This window comes from Emys orbicularis, chromosome 8, assembly GCF_028017835.1.
Source record: "Emys orbicularis isolate rEmyOrb1 chromosome 8, rEmyOrb1.hap1, whole genome shotgun sequence".
NCBI classification, from domain to species: domain Eukaryota; kingdom Metazoa; phylum Chordata; order Testudines; family Emydidae; genus Emys; species Emys orbicularis.
The window spans coordinates 12855458-12876267 of record NC_088690.1 but is presented as its reverse complement, the minus strand read 5'-3'; the positions used below and the strand labels follow the sequence as shown (position 1 = coordinate 12876267).

At 43.9% G+C, this 20810-nt stretch overlaps 1 protein-coding gene across 5 annotated transcripts in view; it reads left to right on the top strand.

The window, feature by feature from the left end:
- Positions 1-20594, top strand: part of SSBP3 (single stranded DNA binding protein 3) — a 136765-nt gene extending 116171 nt beyond the window's left edge. For 3 of the 5 annotated variants that reach the window (XM_065409593.1, XM_065409591.1, XM_065409595.1), the window contains 12 exons: positions 371-430; positions 4523-4589; positions 4689-4765; positions 9781-9869; positions 10024-10072; positions 10891-10926; positions 11529-11583; positions 13222-13292; positions 16663-16741; positions 17601-17629; positions 17968-18069; positions 19236-20594. In XM_065409593.1, the coding sequence (XP_065265665.1) occupies positions 371-430; positions 4523-4589; positions 4689-4765; positions 9781-9869; positions 10024-10072; positions 10891-10926; positions 11529-11583; positions 13222-13292; positions 16663-16741; positions 17601-17629; positions 17968-18069; positions 19236-19265 (744 nt within the window). In that variant the 3' untranslated portion in view covers positions 19266-20594. The remainder of the gene's footprint in view (positions 1-370; positions 431-4522; positions 4590-4688; positions 4766-9780; positions 9870-10023; positions 10073-10890; positions 10927-11528; positions 11584-13221; positions 13293-16662; positions 16742-17600; positions 17630-17967; positions 18070-19235) is intronic. The other 2 variants (XM_065409594.1, XM_065409592.1) reach the window with 1 other exon arrangement.
- Positions 20595-20810: the final 216 nt, after the last annotated feature.

Genomic DNA, 20810 nt, shown 5'->3' with positions numbered 1-20810 from the left:
GTTTAAGTGCTTGGCTTTTGGTTCTTGGCATTGGTTTTTTTTGTTTTGTTTTGGGTTTTTTTTGCTTCATTTACCAATTTTCTTTTTCACTTGGAAAGTGTCTAAATGGTCAGGGTCTCCCATGCACTAATTTTAGCAGCCTTATATAGTACTCTCCAAGTATGTTAAACAATCTCGCCAACAAAAATAAATCTGTGAAAAATACAAAAATGGAGTGTGAAGATCTGTTTTTACCAACTTATTTTTAAAAAAGAGATTTCTCCAGAAAATTGTGTAGATTGTAACTAGAGTCTGTTTGGAATGTAGTAATTCTCTTTATCTCCATGCTGTGAGTGCATCCTGTCATTGAACTAATTTCATGTAATTACAGCCTTTTATGTCACCGCGATATGCAGGAGGTCCCCGGCCCCCCATCAGAATGGGAAACCAGGTATTGTATTTCCTTCATCTGTTACCTGAGTTAAGTTGGGGATTTTAAACTGAATTTTTTTTTGGCAGTGGGGGAAAACTAGACTTCCACAGAGCTGAAGGTTTCTTATATTCTTAGACGACTTTGTGGTATCTGTCATTCAAATAACATTAACTCACTGATTAACAAATTCCATCAAAACGTTTTCTCCTCTTTCCATGAGGGGTTTGTAATGCATTGAATCTCAAGAAACCATTTGCTGGTAGAAATTCAATCACATAAATGTAGTAAATATCAGGACCTGGCATAGAAAGTGTGTTCCCTCCACTGCCAACAGCTTCTTCGCTATCAAGAGATCTTCCATGTAGTACGCAGTTCTGAGTTCTCCTTTATAATCACACAAACTTCTTGGTTTTCCCTGACTGTCTCCCATGATTTCAGCTGATATAAACAAAGTTTTGCTGTGCGACTGATGATGGTTTACAACAAAGCTAGCGTAAAATGTAAATTTTCCCTGGAATCTTTAAAAATCAAAGTGATGCATATAATCCTGCTGTTAGAGAACTGGTCCACCAGAACACTTAGATCAGCTGCAGGGTTAAATTTTAGTTGTGTTTATCCTCTGCCTTATGGCAGCTTAAAAGAAAATGGGGTTTTGTTCATATAGTTATACCAGGGAGGGAGAGGAATTAATTATTTAAGCTCAGTACCAATGTGGACACAAGAACAAATGGATATAAACTGGCCATCAGGAAGTTTAGACTTGAAATTAGATGAAGGTTTCTAACCATCAGAGGAGTAAAGTTCTGGAATAGCCTTCCAAGGGGAGCAGTGGGGTCAAAAGACATATCTGGCTTCAAGAATGAGCTTGATAAGTTTATGGAGGGGATGGTATGATGGGATAGCCTAATTTTGGCAATTAATTGATCTTTGACTATTAGCGGTAAATATGCCCAATGGCCTGTGATGGAATGTTAGATGGGGTGGGATCTGAGTTACTATAGATTCTTTCCTGGGTGTCTGACTGGTGAGTCTTGCCCACATGCTCAGGGTTTAGCTGATCGCCATATTTGGGGTCGGGAAGGAATTTTCCTCCAGGGCAGATTGGCAGAGGCCTTGGGAGTTTTTTCACCTTCCTCTGCAGCGTGGGGCATGGGTCACTTGCTGGAGGATTCTCTGCACCTTGAAGTCTTTAAACCACGATTTGAGGACTTCAGTAGCTCAGACATAGGTTAGGGGTTTGATACAGGAGTGGGTGGGTGAGATTCTGTGGCCTGCGTTGTGCAGGAGGTCAGACTAGACTATCATAATGGTCCCTTCTGACCTTAAAGTCTGTGATTCTATGTGCAGAAGTTTTAAGATTGTGGCATTTAGTTGTAATTTATCCTGTTGAAGCATATTCTAAGAATTTCACCAATTACTTTCCTTCGGTTTCTTTTTAGCAGAAGGTGTAGCACAAAGTACTTCAGAAAAATAGTTACCTGCTTAGTTTCTATTCCAATAACATGTCGCTTTACTGTTAACAAAGGCAGACATTTTAAAATAAACCTTGTAACTCTTGTTAGCGCATTACGCTGTCTGTTAAACAAGACACAGTTTTATTAATATGATTTAGAAAACTCCATTTAATTTTTAATACTTTTCTATGACTTTTCCCCCTGCCAGTAGTAAGTGGCTCTTGTCACTTTCTCACTCACAAATAGTGCATACGCATTCTTTCTGTTAGACAAATTTAGGCATCCATTTTTTCCCTGTATCTCTGTTTAGCTGTCTGATTGTAAGAAAAACTTGCGAAAGAGAAATCTATCTTACAGCCAACAAGCTTATCAGTTTGAGTCAGTTACAAGAGACAGATTTGCTACCCAAAGTGTTGGATTGGTAGAGATAAACATAGACTATCTTACCAAGTACTAAATAAGATGAAACTTCTTATAATGCATTGAAACCAGTATAAACTCTTAACTCCAGCCTTTCCCTGTGCTGTGAGGAATCGTTAAAAATAAAAATAAGCCTGTCCTGTTATCTCCTTTAAAAAAGATTGAGAGTGGACAGCGTGTGTTTCTGTTGGGGTTTTAGGGAGTGAATGGGGATGATTTGAGGAAGGTATGTCCACCCGGCTTTATGCAACTCCTCCACCTTCTCTGAATTCCCTTCCTCATTGGTGCTGGTGAAATCTCACAGCCCTGTAATGAGAGACCTGCACATGGAAAATGACACTGATTAGGCAGCTCTGTGTAACTTGTTTTGGAGTGCTTTACAATGGAGGACCTCAGCCTGGTTAGGACCGTAATCACATACTCTCTGGTGCCTGGCACAGTAGGTTCAGGGAAGAGGACTGGAGTCAAGTGGCTAGGCAGATATGTTTCACCTAAAGATGGAAGACCTGAGGATGCGATCAGCTGCTTGACACCCTGCTTAGACTATTGGTGATGTCCCACCAGTTGAGAATGACTACGCTACAATTTTCTCACCGGTTCATACATAAGAGTGCACAGGCGTGTTCTTGGCTAGAGGTTCTAGCTTCAGGCAAGTGCCGGAGAACAGGAAAGTGAAACTGATTAGGAGCAGAAGTTAAACAGACAAGTCAATCTGTGCTGTCCAGGCCTGGTGAAATACAGAAAGTCATTCTTTTTTTGTCAAGTGCAGTTTTACAATGTCCCTTTAAATCAGGCTTGCAAGAAGTCCAAGGTCTTGCTGCTGAAATATGGACAGCACAAGGATGGTGCTGTCCGTATCTGTAAGTGCTATGGATTAGTCTTGTGCACATTTCATGTTGCAGAACACTATTTTGATTTGTCTAATAGTGTCACGGTGGAGCCGTGGTTCCTTTCAGTCTCAAGTTCCAATGACATACCAGAAATGTTTGTGACCAGGCATTGAGGGATATTATTTGTAACGTTGCAACTTCAGAATCTCGGCGTTCTGTGATTTTGTTTTTATACACTTGATAATTTAAGTTAATGAGGAGGATAAAACTAATCAGACTTTAAAAAAAAAAAAAAAAAAACGCTGCGTTGAGAAATACACTCACATAGTTTAGCTAGGTTACTGGGTAGATCCAGAGATGCAAAAACATTTCAACAGGGCCAAATAATCATTACTGCCTCATTTCTTGTTTAGGTGAGAAACAAGTTAATAGCAATGAGAACCATATATGAAAAGTTCATTTATTATTTTCCTACTTCTGTCTCCCAAGCTGTAAATCTATAAAGATTTGGAATGAAAACCTTCCCTCTACTCATGGCATTGATGTGTGGCCTGGCCTGCCTAAACTGTCATCCTTCCTTATTGGAGAGTCTCTAAATTTTTACAGCACGATCTATTTCATGTTGGTATTCAAATAAAAGAAAAGCAACCGTGTTTCAAAATTGTTTAGTTTGCTTCCCGAAGGCATATGGTATCTGTGTTCTTCCTCCCCCTTTATCTGCACTGAGCTGTACGTGGAAGTCCTCTTTTGAACTTTAAATAGATTTGTTGTCCAAGCGGAGTATGACTTTGAAAAAAGAAATAGTGTTCGGGATACTAGGAAATGAGAGGAAAATATACATTTTTAATACTCCTGAGGTCATCTTTGTAAGCTATTCAGTAAGAATGTTTAAAATCCTCTTTGCAGATGAAATGTCTCTTCACTGGCAAATAAATAACTTTAATATATTTACATAGCATATTTGCCAAGTGTATACCTCAAAATTACATTGGCATCAGTATCATTTCATTGAAGTGCTTTGATGAGACATTCGCTCACCCCGACGGCCGCGTGTGTCCCCTCCTTTTTACTTACAAGTAGAAGCTTGGAATCGGACCATTAGTACAGTAGTGCGAAGGATTAGAAGAGAATTGGGGTTTGGTCTTTTTAAAAGGCTGTGAAACAAAGTAGGAGGGTTATGAAAGCGAAGTTAGGCAAATTACAGGGATTTATAGAACATGTCATGGGAGATATACAGGTCGGAGCTGTGTGTAAGCAGAGGAAGTTATGACAAGGCCCTCGTTTCCCAGAAAATAGACCATGTCACCTGAATTCTTTGTGTTTAAAGCCTTGAATTTAAACTACATATTTTGGTTACATACCTGAAAGCTTATTTTTCTTCCCCCTTTCCCCCCCAATTTTTCTAGCCTCCAGGGGCTGTTCCTGGTACGCAGCCACTGCTGCCCAATTCAATGGACCCTACACGACAACAAGGTAAACATGCTCAAGGATGCCGGAAGGTGTCTCACTGTTGACTTTGGGCCAAACACTATTACTCTGCTATAATGACTTCATTGGTTCTACTCCCAACAGGGCACCCTAACATGGGAGGACCAATGCAAAGGATGAATCCTCCACGAGGGATGGGCCCCATGGGTCCTGGTCCGCAGGTAAACTTAAGCAGCACATTTTCTCTCCTGTCCCGTGCCAAATAACATCTTACGACTTCATAAAGTTTATAAGCAAAACATCATCCAAACAATCTCTAGGGGTTTCAAGAGCTGGGCGTTCTTCCCACCTACTCCCCATTAGCACTAATGCATTTTACATTAGTGCATTGCCGCTGGAAAGCCGGTGTTCCGACAGAGCTCAGCATCCTCATTAGGGATATCGCAGAAGCCCCTTTTGCTCATTAGTCGGAGGCAGTGCTGTTTAGCTGTGACCATGTAGTGATGGTGAATGTATTATCCAGCTTGCCTTGATAACACTTAAGAAAGGGAGTGCCCACATAAAAAAGTAAGTTATTTATCACGGGGACATAAAGCTTCCCTCTCCTGTATTCTGTTCTTCCCTATCCTATTCTATAGACAATTTCACTTCTCTGGCGTTTAAGCCATTCTTTGTTTCCTGGATAAATCTGACGCTTGCCTCTTTCCCCTCTCTCAATTTTACCTTAAACTTCAGGTTGGGGATTTTCGATGCGGGGAAAATTTGCTGATGAGTTTTAGGGATTTCCCCCCCAAAGTGGGATATGCTGAGTGATCTTTTCATGAGCTTCGGAAAGGTTTTGACATCTTCTTTTTTTTTTCCCCCCCTGTAACTTTTTTCCAAGTGTATTTCAGAAGCTCTTGTCCAGGCATTTCAGCCAACTTGTTAGCTCTTACTATAAAGGAATCTAAACATCGGCGTTATTCAAGAATGCTCAGATTTTTTTTTTAAAGTTAGCAGAGTAGCATTCTCCTCTGAATTTTCACTAGCATGAGTAGTAGCTCGATGAACAACAAAATCTTCTGTAGTTCCTGAATGATGCCAAATCCCTCTTTGGTTGCATACGTCCCAGGGAGTGGGGGAACCAGTCCAATTATGAGTACATTTTAAATGAAGTAGATCTGGGTTAATATATTCTGTCTTTGTGTTGATTCATTTTAACAAGTGAATTTGCATGCTACTATGTTGACTCACTCCTGTTTGTTCGTTGTGATAGACTTTAAACAACATACTACCATATCTCGGATGTAGGTTTATCCTCCCTGACTTCTTGTTTCCTGTGTTGTCTTCAGTGATGTTTAACCCTGCAGTAAATGAATGTGTGTTGCACAGTTTTTCCAGGAGGCTGTTGGGCTAAAGAGGTTTTGTGTGAAGAGAGTTAAGAAATGATTTAATGTATGCAAAACTGTTGAATACTGACAAGAAGGGAGAAAAGTTAATTGAATAAAAATGTATATCCATCTCCTTGGGCACGGTGTGAAACTCCACTAGATTCCCCACACCTCAGGAAAAAATCCCAAGCATTCTTTGCGGGCAAGCTTAGATTCCAATTGCTTTGTTATACATTTTAATGGTCTGGCACTGTCAGGAACTGGTACAACAAAGCTCTTAATAGTCCCACATGTATGATGACAAAAGCCTACATCTGTTGCGCTTGCGTCAGCCAAGCAAAAAGTGCCATGAAAGTTCTGGATGCTCTGTGCAGTTTGGACAATCCAAGGTGATTGCCGTAGAACTTGAAAGTGGTTGCGTTTTAATCGAGCACCATCTAGGTTTTTCTCGGTCACAGGTGGTATTGAAAGTTGTGGAGTTTTAGGGCTTTCTCTCTTATGCTGGGACTATTAGACGTTAGAGAGAGCGCCTTGTTTAATTTTCCTTTAAACAAGTGCAAGCCTGTGAAAATGGGACGTGCAATCTCATCAGCCGGTTGGCATGTTTTTTGAGTCTTCCCAAAATGCTAAAGAAGCAGGTGCTCTGAAGCTTTAGTGCATACAAGAAATAATCAAAAATATTGAACGTCCCCATTTTTGTTGTGTGTAATAAATCCTTGTGTACACACTACACACCCACTACCTTCCCAAAGTGTTTTTTCAAGACCTTCTAAAATAAACATTCGTATGGAATACATTTTTATCCAACCAATGGTAACCTGCAGTCATGTACCAGCCACCTGACATGAACTGAAAACCAGTCATCTTTTACAATCTAGCATCATGGTTTAAACTCAGACTTCCTATCTCCTTTTTGTGATGATCGTAGCGTTAATTCTGTGAACAGTATAAAGGCATTTGTTGGTGCTGCTGAGGTTAGATGTGTCAGTGCTTCTATTAAATATGGTCTTCCAAGGGTTTGTAACTTCCCCATTTTAATTCACATTTTGCTGAAGGTTGACACCCAGCTTATCAGCACAAGGGCACCTTTTTCCCTTTTTCTAACACCTTTAAAATGCTTTGGCCTGTTTGTTTCTTTCAGCTCCAATTAGAAGTACTAAGTTTTAACATGGGGTTTTATGTAGTTCAGCATAGAAACTGAGATTTGATCAATTAAGATTTGCTAGTGATTTCTTCGGGTAACCCTTTTCATCCTCCTCAAAGTACGCATGTAGATAAGATAATGGACCCTAATTCAGCAAAGCACGTCAACATGGGCTTAAATCCAAAGAGTTCAATGGGACTTCAGCACATGCTTAAAGTTACGGAGATGCTTAAATGCTTTGCTGAATTGGGACCATAATGAAATATTTGTACTCCTACAACACCATTCTGTTGACCTAGCTGTTGCACTTTGAGTTACAAATAAAGGTATGAGGGCAGGGGAACCGAAAAAACCAAACCCCAAAATGCTCAGTCTTGTGATTAAACCAGATTTCCCAAATAAGCCAACCCAAAATTAATTGGATGTGTCTTGGGGCAAATCAAAAATATTGGTGGAGTACTACACTGCCAAGTACTAGGTACCGCTCCAGTCCTAGGAACGAACAAAGAGTTTGCTGGCGACACCATTTATCCCCTCATTTGCAGCGAGAAGAGAGCCTCTTAACAGCTGACTCCGTCTACATACCTCTTGCTACATGCCACTGCGAAAAGCAGGCTGTGTCCACATGGCGATGCGTAGCTATAAGTGTTGGTGAAAGCCTCTGGCAGGGAGAGGCAGCAGGAAGCTTCCAGAGCCTTCTCCCTTTGTCCCCCTGCTAGTCTTCCACTGACAGGGAAAGGCTCCTGCAACGGAGAGCTGCCAGAGCCTTTGGGTCTTTTCCCTGCTTTGGGGAAAGACTTCAGCAGTGGGACACGTGGCTTGGGGAGTAGATTACGTACCCAAAGGGTTCAGGAGTGTGTTTTACTCCATTTGCCTAAGCAGCACCTCATGGTCTCCATTGCTGTTATACCCATGCTAGGGGAACGAGCCGTGTCTGTGCTCCCCGTGCCGCCAAAAGGCGTGTGCGGCGTAAGTGTATCTTAGGAGCTCCTTGAGGACAAATAGAAGTTGTCCCATTCCAGTCCCAGAGGGATAGCTGTCCGGATACAGGGCCTCAGAAATACGCACAGTCAAGTTAAAGTGTGTGTGTGTGTGGGGGGGAGTTCTCTAGGCTCTCTCAAGGAGATGGGGGAACCTGTCGAGTGAGTAAAAGTTTGCAGGGGGAAAATGGGAGTCAGTGTGTCTGTGAAACAGGAGAGCCTTCCTTCTCTTGGGAGCCACACAGGTTTTGTTCCTCTCCTTGAATGGACACAGACACAGACACCGCGTGTTTTGAAATGGTTGGTCTAAGCTACTTGTGCTGCCTACTTGCAAATACAGGGAGCGCAAAGCAAGTCCGAGGGAGAACCCTTTTGATCAGGCGCTTCATCAAGCGACTGCACCGTTTTTCCCCCAGTCGCTGGCTGTCAATATCCTTCTCTTTATCCCTTTTACAGTCATGGTTTGCTGGGTTGGGTGCTTAGCTCCGTGTGTGGGAGTGGTGGCTTCCTACATAAACCAGCCTTGCAAAACTGCTGAGGAAATAAATTGGTCCAGGCACAGAAGAAACTAATGCTATTTTACCTTGAATGAGTGGACAAGAAGAATTTAGCAAGGCTGATGTACACTGCGAAAGGTGTGCCCAGATACGTTGGTGATGGGCAACTGACTTGGAGAGAGGCAGAGAAATTCAGCATGAGGACTTCTGGAGCCACAGCAGCATCCTCTGGCTTGGCATTACAGTAGATATGTTCTTATTAGATCAGGTACACTGATCGGAGACTCCTGCAATAGGCAAAGTCAGGGGGTGACATCAGAAAGGAGAGCAGGTGCCTGAGTTGGGGAGTTTTGTGTAATGCCTGATGTGTTTACAGCATTTCTGTGTTGCATGTCACTTTCCACCCCACCCCGTGTACACGTGTTTGGGTTTTACGTGCTGACACAGCATCAGATTTGATTATGAAGAGGTCAATCTGAATAGTTCTGTAGCAAAATCGAAGTCCCTTCCCTTGCAACCCTGTGGGCCATGAATCTCTCTGTACATATGTTTGTGTGTGTGCCTGTGTGCACATGTCTGAAATGCACATTGTTCTGTAGTGACTTTAAGACCAATCTTTTTTTTTTTTTTTTTTTTTTTTTGATTGTCTTTAAACTGGAGATGTAACCCTAGGAGGACAGGTTCCTTTCCCGTCTTTAGAAGGCTACTGCAAACGTTCATGCTGTTGGCATCTCTTCCATGCATCCCATTGCTTGCTCATTACACTGTAGCAATAATCTTTCAAGCAGCTACTTTCTTTTTCTCTGTCCTTCCATCCCTAAACAAAAGAGACCACAAGCCAGAAACTGATTTGCCTGCTGGAGTTGGGAGGGAATTTCCCTCCCTCCATAATAATTGTATTGCACAGTTGGCCGGGGCATTCTCTTTCCTCTGAAGTGGGCCACTCCCAGAGGCCAGGTCCGGGCCTAGGATAACCCAGTGCTGTGCTCTGGTCTGCAATAGGGAAGCCATAATGCAAAATCTGTCTGGCTTCTGTATAAATCTTTTAACAGCCCATGATGTCTTGCGGAGAGTCAATGGAAAGATACCACAGTCCTGTTTATTTTAAAGTTTTTAATTGCTTGTATGTTCATCATCATCTAATTTTTTATTAAAGTTCATTTTCACAAACTAACCCTCTTGTTTTTGTTTGTTTGTTTTTTTCCCTTCTCTTTTCTTCTCCGGTTTCCCTTCTCGTTATGGTAGACTGATCCTTGGTTATCATTGCAGAACTATGGCGGCGGAATGAGACCTCCACCCAACTCTTTAGGCCCCGGCATGCCTGGAATTAACATGTAAGGCAAAACCCATGATGCTTTAACTCTGGTGTTTGACAGCGGCTTTGACCCTTGCTTTCAAATGACTTTGGAATCCCAGTTCTACATTGCTGTTATGCTGTATTCTGATGTGCCGTGTATAAAAAGCTTTTCTTTTTCATTTAAACTCTAGGGGCCCAGGAGCTGGTAGACCATGGCCTAATCCCAGCAGTGCTAATTCAGTAAGTCTTTTTTTATCGGTATTAGACTAGAGCAAAAGTTTGTACATGAGCATCTCTTCAAGTGTGACTGCCTTCTCGTGTCTTTTGTTACAACTTCCGACTAAAACCTCGTCTTTAGAGACAGCCAGTCTACAGGTATTACGTGGACGTGCCTGAGTATCAGGACAGGAGAGTAGTGTTATACCCATTTAAATGTGGGCAAACTCCCAGGCAAACATTCACCATCCTCCATACCATAGAGCACTTCCCAGCGTAGGTGTGCGAGCATCCAGCTAACTAGAGAAGATTTTTATGTTGCACAGCATTCCGTTAATTTGGTTACTGCGTTGGTGTGCCTAAAAGTTAAGGTTGTGTTTCTTTGTTCTGATCTGTTCCTTAGCCAGTTTTCTGTCCATTTTCTTTGTAATTCAGGGGAAAGGTATGATACTTTGCAGCACTGTGTGCGCCAAAAAAAAAAATGTAGGGGGGAAGGAAGGAGACAGGATCTTCCAGCAGCCACCTGGTCATTCGGTGACCACAGATGTGTCTGATGTAGTGCAGAACACCCACAACCTTGCTCTTGAAACATTAATTTTTCTTGCCTTTTTGTATCCTGCCAATAGTAGGGTTTGGGGGTAAGTGAAATATTGTGTGCCAGCATATTCGGTGCATTGTGGGCATTTATAACACGTCAGTGGCCACTACTGTAATTCAACCTAATTTCCGCTTCCGTTTGACAAAGCGGAATGTGGGCACCAGAGTTAAATGTGTAAATCGGGATATTATTGATGAAATGCTGCATTTCAGATAGGTGACTATCTCCTATGATCTGTTTATAGATTCCATATTCCTCTTCATCGCCTGGTACATACGTGGTAAGTTCCTGGGCTGGGTTCTTATTTCTAGCCAGATGTATAGTCAGATTTCAAGTATATACATTACAGATCATTGACTCTTTGTACACACACGTGTGTATGTAGATATAACTTATTCTGACTTTTAAATAGATTCTCGGTGTGAGTTAGATGTATATAGTGTAGCCATGTCCCTCTATCCTGAGTTGGTACAAAAGTCTGGGCAGAGGCAGAAATTCTAAAATGTAAGAATGTTTGTTTCTAGAAATCTGCGTGTCTTCTGGGTACTCAGAACAGCCTCCCTCGTCTGTAAATGTAAAAAATGTTTTAGAAGGGGTCCCGTGGACACTGCAAATGATTTCCACTCTCTCCCACATACACCTCTCAAATACTTAAAAAAAAAAAAAAAAAAAAAAAAAAAAAAAAAAAAAAAAATTTTGCTCAAGGCTTAAACAAAGCATTGTACTTTGGCTACGAGAGTGCATCAAAGGTTTTAGCAGGAGATTAATGCTTGGCTGAATACCAAGGTGAGACATTGTTGCTGACAGCAGCAGGATCTTGCTGACCTAGTGCAGTATATGTTATCACAGTGGTTTCTGATGTGTGTTTAATCTTGTCTACAGGGGCCCCCTGGTGGTGGAGGTCCTCCAGGAACACCGATCATGCCTAGTCCTGCAGGTAAAATTCAACAGCCCACGAATTCAGCACTTAAAAAACCCAAATTTGCTGGGTGTTTTTTTGAATGATAGCCCCCTAACTCCTCAGTTCACGCTCAACTGCTGCTCCATTGGATTCCTGATTGTATGCAGTAGTATTGAAAGAAGATGTTGGTGTTTGTTAGGATGGGGCTTTGTATTCACTTCTCCGCCCAGGATTGAGTTTCAAGAGGGTGAAAATTGGGGGGGGAGCTCTGAGAGCATGTGTGAGCACATATGAAGTGGGGAAGAGGGAGGGAGCCCTTCTCCGTGTCCAGATTTGTTTCCCTGAGAAGCAGTAGTCACTTCACGTTTAATCCCCGTTTTACTAAAGTGAACCAGCCTTGTGAGGCATGTAAACTAGAAATGTGCAAAACGCTGCTTGTTCTTTGACAAAATGTCCTTATAAAAAATTGAATATATTTATTTGTTATTCCTTTCATGCTGGTTAGCAAACAAAAAGCAAGGGAGTCATTTTGTACTGTTTAGGGGCTGACTAATCAGCTACTGCTTGCTCTTTTTTTAAACAAAAAAATAATAATAATCCAGTCAAGGTTTAAAATTGTATTAGCTACAAAAAAAAAAAAAATCCAATCCGTTTACTAGAAAGGTTTCCTGTGTGCCGCCCTTTTCCCCCCCTCTCCCCCCGCCCAGTTTTTAACTCTGATGCCTCCTCCTTTAAAAAGACCAAGTCAGGCTGTGGAGGCTGCCATTGTGGTGGTCAGATTTATGAGGACTTGCAGGGGCTTTTGAAAACCGCTTTGCAAAATTCTGCTTGCCACAGTAGGCTAATTCCCTCGCCCCCAAATTCCGAATTCTTTTTGGATGGGTCAATAAAATCTCCCACAATGATTTTTCTCCTCCTTCCCCACATAAAGGTGGGCATGTAGATTCTGCATCTGGGCTGGTAAATTTCTCTGGCAGTTTTGCAAGGCTGATTTTGTAATTGTTGTAGTGATCAATAGGAGGGGATGGCGGGTGGGTGGGCTCAAGGGAAGTAGCCTTGCTCTGTAACTGTGGTGTTTCACAGCTGCAGGGGTGGAGCTAAAATGTAATATTACGACTGTCTTTCTGCTTCTGCATTTTTATGAGAACTCTGACCTACATTTCAGACTAGGTCATAATAAAACAATCCATATGTTAATGGGTGCTGCTAGTCACTGCCCCAGTATTCTGTCGTGGCAGCACACTTGTCATTTGTGCATTTATATATTGTGGCGTGATTAAAATGGTTTGTCTGTTACCATGTGCATTATAAAGAGACGGGTTCCTTTTCCAGACTGGTTCGGGGATTTGTTTTTAATACCAGTATTGTAATAATGTTGGAGGATGTTTGGATAATTTTGAGGTGTTAAGTGATACATAGAAGCAAATTATCGTTCTACGCCTCTTCTGACGAGCAGGCCCTGTGATTCTCAGTAGTTGAATTATTTTCACAGTTGAATTTCTGTGATTAAAAACTTTGTGAATCTTCATTAAATACAAATTAGCCAGAAAATGGTGGTACTTAAAGGGAATTTTAGGTGATAAAATACAAAAGAATGAGTTCAAGTGGCATGAGTTTGTTTTAATTAAGAAATGAATTAATCACTCTGACTTACTGGGCTTCACTGTTCTACAGATTCAACCAATTCAAGTGACAACATCTACACAATGATTAATCCAGTACCGCCTGGAGGCAGTCGATCGAATGTAAGTCTCTGCTTTCTAATAATTTACATATCAGATACCATAACAAATCATAATTAACTTCATCAGTTGAGGGTAGAGCAGTTTAATTGATTTCAGCCATTGGTTACAAAATAGAAATAAAACAAACCATCAAAAAGCGATTAACTCTTCAGCAACTTTGTTAATTTTTTATGCTTATTAAAATGGTGCCGTTCATGCTGCTCTGGTCAAGATCATGTCAGCAACGCATCCAGTTAGCAGTCACATTTAAAGGGATACAGTCAACTTATAAACTATGGGTTCCAAGCATTGCCTGTTTCTGAGATTCCCCCTGCCAGCGTGGGTGGGTTTTTTTGTGATCACGTGTGAGATTTTTTTTCTCTCTTCCCCGCTGGGAGGGTGAATATATAATAACAAAAGCCTGCACCACAGGGGAAGCTGACTCTTCAGGGGAGAACAGCGAAACTGACTAGACCCAAAGCTAGGGATTTTCAAAGGATGAATTGAATTTCAGTGGGATTTGGGCTTCTCTGACAATCTCAGCCCAAATCAATGAACTGGATAAGGGGGAGGGGGGGGGGGGAAGAGGGCCATGTTCATTGTGACGTTGATGGGTGTTGCAGGTGAAAAAGATCAGACCAGATTGACTTTTTTGGAGTATGTCTACCCTGGAATAAGACCTGTGGCACAACCGTGGCTGGGCTGGGGCCGGGGTCAGCTGACTCGGGCTCCCAGGGCTTGGGCTGCGGGGCTAAAAACGGTTGTGTTTGGGCTCTGGGACCCCCTTTGCAGGGTCCGAGAGCTCGGGCTTCAGCCCAGGCCTGAACATCTACACAGCAATTTTACAGCCCTGTGAGCCTGAGTCAGCTGACCTGAGCCAGCCGTGGGTGTTCGCTGCGTAGATGTACCTTAAGGGGCATTAGAACTGCTGCAACTTGGCACGTAAAACAGTAAGATGTCAAACCCATTTTTGACGGGGGGAGGGGAGGGGGGCAGTTGTGCCCACGTTGGCTGCGTATCTGTTTATACAGATGTTTGCTAGTTTTATCTTCAGCTTACGTAGGTAAAGTGACTCGAGTGGGAACTCCCTTGGCCATTTCCAGTAATGTGAGCTTTGCAGATCTAGGGACAGGGAAACAAAATGAGGGCGGTGGTGATGATAAAAACCTTCCCCCGCTTCTTTACAGTAGTGCCTGCTCAGTGCTCTGCAGTCTCCCAACGAGGGTGGGCCCAGCTCCAAGGAGCTGACGCGTTATTGAATCTGCCTGCCCCTGTTCAGTGTGGCACCCATAAGTGGCTGCGTTGGCTGGATCGGCTGTGAGGGTCCATCACTCCTGTCTGTGTGCTGAGGAGGAATGGTGTGGGGGTGGGAAGACATCACACCCATCCACTTAGAAAAAGAAATGGTCATGCCAGAAACGGGGGGGGGGGGGGGGAGCGTCAGAGCGTGACGGTTCCACCTGAAGTCTGTTTTGGTTCCGTGCTCGGTAAGGGAGGAGCTGCTCAGCAGTGAGGGGAGTGCTCCTCCATCCGGCCCGTTAGCAGGCCTGGTACTCTAGGTCTCTAGGCCTTGCCTGAGCAGAAGCTGCCGGTTTGCCTGAATCCTGGAGTGCTTTTCAGCTCGGTATGGGGTGCACAGGCTGCTAGCTAGTTTCAATGGTTTTATTCACCAGGAAAATGGCAGAGCATGGTTAGATTCCCTCTTCTGTTCTCGTGGGTCAGGAGCCTGGCAGACGCGAGGCACTTGACGCCTGGGCTTCAGACTGCTCAAGAGCAAACACTATTGGCTGATTTGAGGAGCTGCATGGCTAGGCCCCAAAGGGAGGCCCATCCGTTCCCCCTGCAGACAGATGGATGATGGTCACAGCACAGGGGGCTCGGGTGGATCTAGGCGATCATGTTGAAGCCTCACTGATCCCTGGGAATGTGGTTGGAGCAGCACTGGGGGAAGATGGGAGGTGGTGTAAGGAAATACGGCTGGCTCCCTCAGCCGGCCGTTGAAATGTGCTGCCGGGTGGGTGGGGCGGGAGATCTTTGGCCTGGATTTGCAATGGTAGATCAGGTTGTGCACTCTTCAGACTGGAGGTGGTTTTGCCATGGCGTGATCTTGGAACACCCCCTCGTGGCCAGAGAAGGATGTCACGAGCGAAAGGGAGGGAGCCAATCTTTGTAGGGCGCAGCATGTTGACACCCGCGTTGGGTTATAGTGGCTGGTTCACTTGGGGATATGCTGGTGGGGAGAATGTGCCCTTTAGACATCACTTCCTGGTTTCAAGGAAGTGTAACTATTTGGGCAAAGTAGCTGCAGAACCATTGCGTGTGCCTCAGTCAGCTGAGAGAGCACAGAGTGCTGCTAACAAGGCAGCTGGGGGTCACCCCACACATGCGTGCATGTCCCCACCCTCCCTGCCGTTCTTATTGGGGCAGAGTGTCTGCTGATGCCGGGGCAGGAGGGGCCAACGGGTGACCTCACGCACGTGTCTGAGCACAGGTCTCACTGCCGTGTGTTTTTGTGACTGTGTTTCTGTAAGAGGGGGTTTGAACCCCTGCCCCCCGCATAGCACCTTGGAGTATTAAACCAGCTGGGAGAAAGGAAGCCCTCCCCAATGTGCCTGACACCTGTCATGTTACCCGCTTCCCTCGCTGGGTGTCTTGGCTGACTTGATAGCCCTGTGATTCAGCCCCATCAGCCTGCCACAATGAGTTATTTCCAGGGCATTGGGGGGCCCTGTACGCTGCGCATGTCGATAGACCTAAAGGAGGGATATTAGTTCCTCTGTAAACACTGTTCATAGTGGAGGTTGCAGAGGGTGAAACCAGAGCCCTGCTTTCTGTGTAGCTATAGAGTCGGGAGTAATTGAGTCGAAGACCAGAGGGGACCCCCCAAAGTGTCTGTGACCTCCTGTATGTCGCAGGCCACACCACCAACCGCACACTAAACAGCCAGATCTGGACCAAAGTATTACAGCCTGCACCCCCCAGTGATGTAGCTATGCCAACAAAACCCCCAGGTAGATTCAGTGGTACTGACAGAAGAGTGCTTCATCTTCTGGACATGGTGTTCCTACCCTGTCGGAAAAACGCCTTCTCTCCACATACTCTGTGTAGGCATAGCTGTGCCGACGTGGGCTCTGTAGTGTAGATGTAGCCTTAGTGACTGAACAAAACGTTTGCTGTAACTTTCCTGAGGCAGTTAAGTTTTCAAGAGATATTGCTTCCCAACCCAACAGGAGCCAGGTCACCTTTCCGTGTCTAGACAAAACTTGGATCGTAGAACATTCTGTTCTGTTTTGAGGCCATCCTTACCAGTGGATGGGCTGATCTGCTTGATGCTGAGAGGAGTACGGGTCTCTGATTTTGGGGTTACACTTTCTGCTGTTTTCTTTCTCAGTTCCCAATGGGGCCCGGTTCTGACGGCCCAATGGGAGGAATGGGAGGTATGGAACCACATCACATGAATGGATCGTTAGGTAAGCTCAAGGCCGGCTGAGCGGGAAGCGCACTAGACCTGACCCTTAACAAGCTGTTAATGCTGATCTGCCATTCAGGATTAGATCTCTGTAAGGGAGATGTTATTGTCTGGTAGCTTTTCCTGTCTTGCTCCTGACAGACCGGTCAGTGATTTTTTGGAGGCACGTGTGCACTGTGAGCTTTCAGAGGTCTGAGAATCACCCTATTTCCTCTGGCCCATACCCCACATGGCCCTCTTTTGCCATGACCTACCTGCCAGGCCGCCTGTCCGCCCACCTGGCTGGATACTCTTCTGTTGTAGCATGTAGACTAGGCACAGGCTCACTGGAGCAGCATTGATAGATTCAGTCAGAAGAGGAGCTTAAACTCAAAACCAGTGTTAGTGTTTACTTGAAAGCCGTAGAAAGGCCCATTAACCTCTCGAGTCCGTCTCCTACGTTGTCCTGCTATAGGAGCTATGCTCTAGCTTGATCAATGTCCGAGTACCACAGGGAGAGCCAAGGCCCCTGCAACTAACCTGCCATTATTACAGTGCCATGCAGTCAGGTGAGCTGTCCTCAACTCCCTGGAGTTCAGCATACAAAGGAAAGGCAGCTGAGGCCCCCCACTGTTCCTTTTTACCAGAGGCAAATGTTAAGAGGTGTGGGATTAGCACAGCTGCGACCTGTATTGCCTGCTGCTAGCAATGCCCTGGAGTAGCTGCATGTAGCAACAGCCTCCTGTTTCTGGATGGCATTCTAAGCACCAGCGTGCTCCTGCACTGAATGGGCTAGCCAAGGAGGAGAACTACCTCAACTGTGAGCAAGGAATGTAACTAACTTGCAAATAAAAGTTCCCTTTCTTCCCCTCTTTTGATAGGGTCAGGCGACATAGATGGACTTCCAAAAGTAAGTGTGCACTGTGGTGACCGTAAAGGTGAATCATTTTCCTTTCAACCGTAGTCCTTCCCTCCCTCATGAAGCATCAGCAGTGAGGAAATCGTGTGTGTGGTTGGAGAGGCTCCAATGTAGGGGGAGCAATAGAGGGACACAAGGGGCTTTCTCCCATCCTGTAGCCCTTTCCCATGAGACGTTTGCTTCGGCACTAACGGAAGGTTGTATAAAACGCGGCCTTTCTCTCCTGCTCTCCCACCGGCCGCTCATAGTCGTTAGCGAGGGATTTTGCCAGTCTGTGCTCAGTGACGTATTTGAGGCATACTCACCTTCTCCTTCGTTTGTCTCCTTAGAATTCTCCAAACAACATAAGTGGCATTAGCAACCCCCCGGGCACTCCAAGAGATGATGGTGAACTGGGAGGTAACTTCCTCCATTCCTTCCAAAATGACAATGTGAGTTGCTCAGACACCCAATCTCTAAGCCCCCTCTCTTTTGGTGTCACCAAATTTATAAGGCTCTGTCTCTGCTTCCTGGTGGGGCCCGGGTCTGGAGGGGCAGGGGTGATCTCTGATGATGGTAGAGAGAGCATGTTGTCATTTAATACAGATCTAGCTGTGGTCCAGGGGACTCAGCACGGGGGCTGGGAGTTGAGAAGCCCTGGTTCCTAATCCCGATTCTGTCACTGCCTTTCTGTTTGACCCTGGGAATGTTGCTTAAGCTCTGTGCTTTGGAGCTCCCTATCCAAGTGAAAACCAAAAAGTAGCGATGATCACTCTTACCTGCATTTTGCACTGTGTTTTGAGATCTATTTCTGAACAAGGTATTGAACCAAAAACCATACAGGCTAGACAAGATGGCAACAGCATGTAACAAATGAGGCTGAGGGGGGAGGAAAAATGTGAGAGCAGTAGGGTCACATGGTTGTGTAACGCAGCTCTGCATCCAATTGGTAGGGTTTTTAATAAAGGTGTAAATAAACCTTGCTGGCCCCCTTTCTAGCCATCATGTGCGTGAAATAGACGGGTGAAAGTGAGCTACCATGGTGAGCTAGAGACAAACATCTTCACTCTGCGAAAACCTCCCTATACAGCTGTGCTGCCGTTTGGAACAGCAGGGAAGCTGCAGGTCTAACCTTGGGACCCCCTATTGATGCTCGGGAGCAGTTTTGCTCAGGCTTGCACCACCCCCTGCTGTTTCTGAGCTGCCCCTGAGCAGACCCAGCTAACCATGCTCGCTTTCAGCTGCGAACAAATGTGCACTCATCTTTGAGATCTGCAGAGTATTTTCACGTTGGATTCAAGCTCTACAGATGAGAGGCTCCCCCTTTTTTCTCGCCATATTTAGCATTATATACATGCATGCATTTAAATTGCTTCCTACCCCATACTGTTTTGCTTATTTTCTCCCTGGAAAGACCATTATGCAGCGGATTATGTGCTGATAAATTAAGAGTCTCTAGCATATTCTATCTTTCTGATTTATTATATCCAATTATGTTGCTTTATAGTTTTCATAAGCCCGAGTCTTACTTGCATATCCCCTCTTCCCTGGCCTTGGCCGCGTTTAGTATTTCAGTCCTGTTTGCCCAGTACTCATTCTGTGTTTGTCTCTCTTTCAGTATTCCCCCAGCATGACGATGAGTGTGTGATTTCCCTCCCCCTTCCTCCTCTCCAGGATAAAGAGAGTCAGCTGCCATTTGGAGGATCTAAAAGAAATTATGCAAGAAGAAGCTAGGTGTATTGGCAGAGAGACGCGAGGGGGCAAACCCCAGTTTTAGTTTCATGCAATAAAAAGGCTGAACTTTTTATTCCATAAAACATGAAGGACAAAACTTAAAATATTTCAAGACGTGACAAGATCCTTCTTGTGTGGAAGGATTTATATATGTACATGACACTTTTTTTCTTTTTTCTTTTTTTTTTTTTCTTCTTTTTTTTGGAAACAAATGGAAGCCTCCAGTACCCAACTCCAACCTCTTTGCTTTGTTCTTTTAAACCTGTTGTATGTTTGTGCTGTGCTACACCAGGAAGCTAGTCTAGATATGAAATCTCATGTTGTCCCTGTTGTAGTCCTATTTTTTTAAAATAAACTGGACAGTTTACAATTGGTGGTTTTTGTTTGGAAGGCCTGTTTTGTTTTTCTTTTCTTGTTTGCAGCACAACACCACCTCCTCCTCCAGAAGAGACTCCTCCACCTCATAGAAAGTTGTTAATGCAGTTGGCCCCTCATAGGATCACATCCTCAAGAATTAATTGTGATCTTACTATCTGTGACCGTGGCATGCACTGTATTAGTCTTTTTTTCCCCCTCTCAGAATACAAGGAGAGTTCAGTACTTCCCCCTGCGAGAATCCTTGAGCTATTTTCCCCCCCCCGCACCAAAAAAAGAGAGAAAGAAAGGGTTAATCTGACCTGGGATTTTGTAACTGTGATCTCAAGCTAACATCTTTGTTGATTTTTGGTTTTGTATTTTTTTTTTTTTTTAAAGATGTGATCTTATCAGGGTTTCGCTGTATGTGTTTTGGAACTGGATGGAGATATTTTCAAGTAATTGTTCAAATGTATACTTGGTATTCTGTAGGCTCACTCTGTAACAAAAAAATAAAATAAAAACAAAAATGAAAAAATTACCTTTTCTTCTTGTGGTAGAGGTGACTACAGAAAAGTAACAAACCAACCATGTTAAAGTGACACTCGCCAGAGTCTGGGAATCTATGTACATTACACTACCCTGTAGTTGGTCTTTGTTTTATAAATCTCCACTTCTGATCCATGTATATCATATTATGTAAAATATTATCTCCCTGGATTTCCCTTTGTGCCGATTATTGAGAACATTGTATCTTGTTTCAGTGTTTTTTCTTACCTTGTAGTCTGGTTCTAAAATAAGAGAGGGAAAAAAAGTAATTATTATACATTGTAGTTTGTGTATGATATTTGTTGAAAATGTTTTATTAAAGGGATGTCTTTTTTTCCGCACCCCTTCATTGAGATGTTTTTTGGGAACATTGGCTGGTTTTTATTATTCTGACTGCAAGACATGAGATGACAAACTTTTTTTAGTGTGTAATATGAATTTTTTTAAATGTTTGCCTTCTTTTTCCTAGGCATTTTAATTGTGCTTTACCTGTAGAAGGTCGGTGGGGGTGGGGTTGAGGGTGGGGATGGGGGTGGGAAAAGGGTGTCAGTCTCAT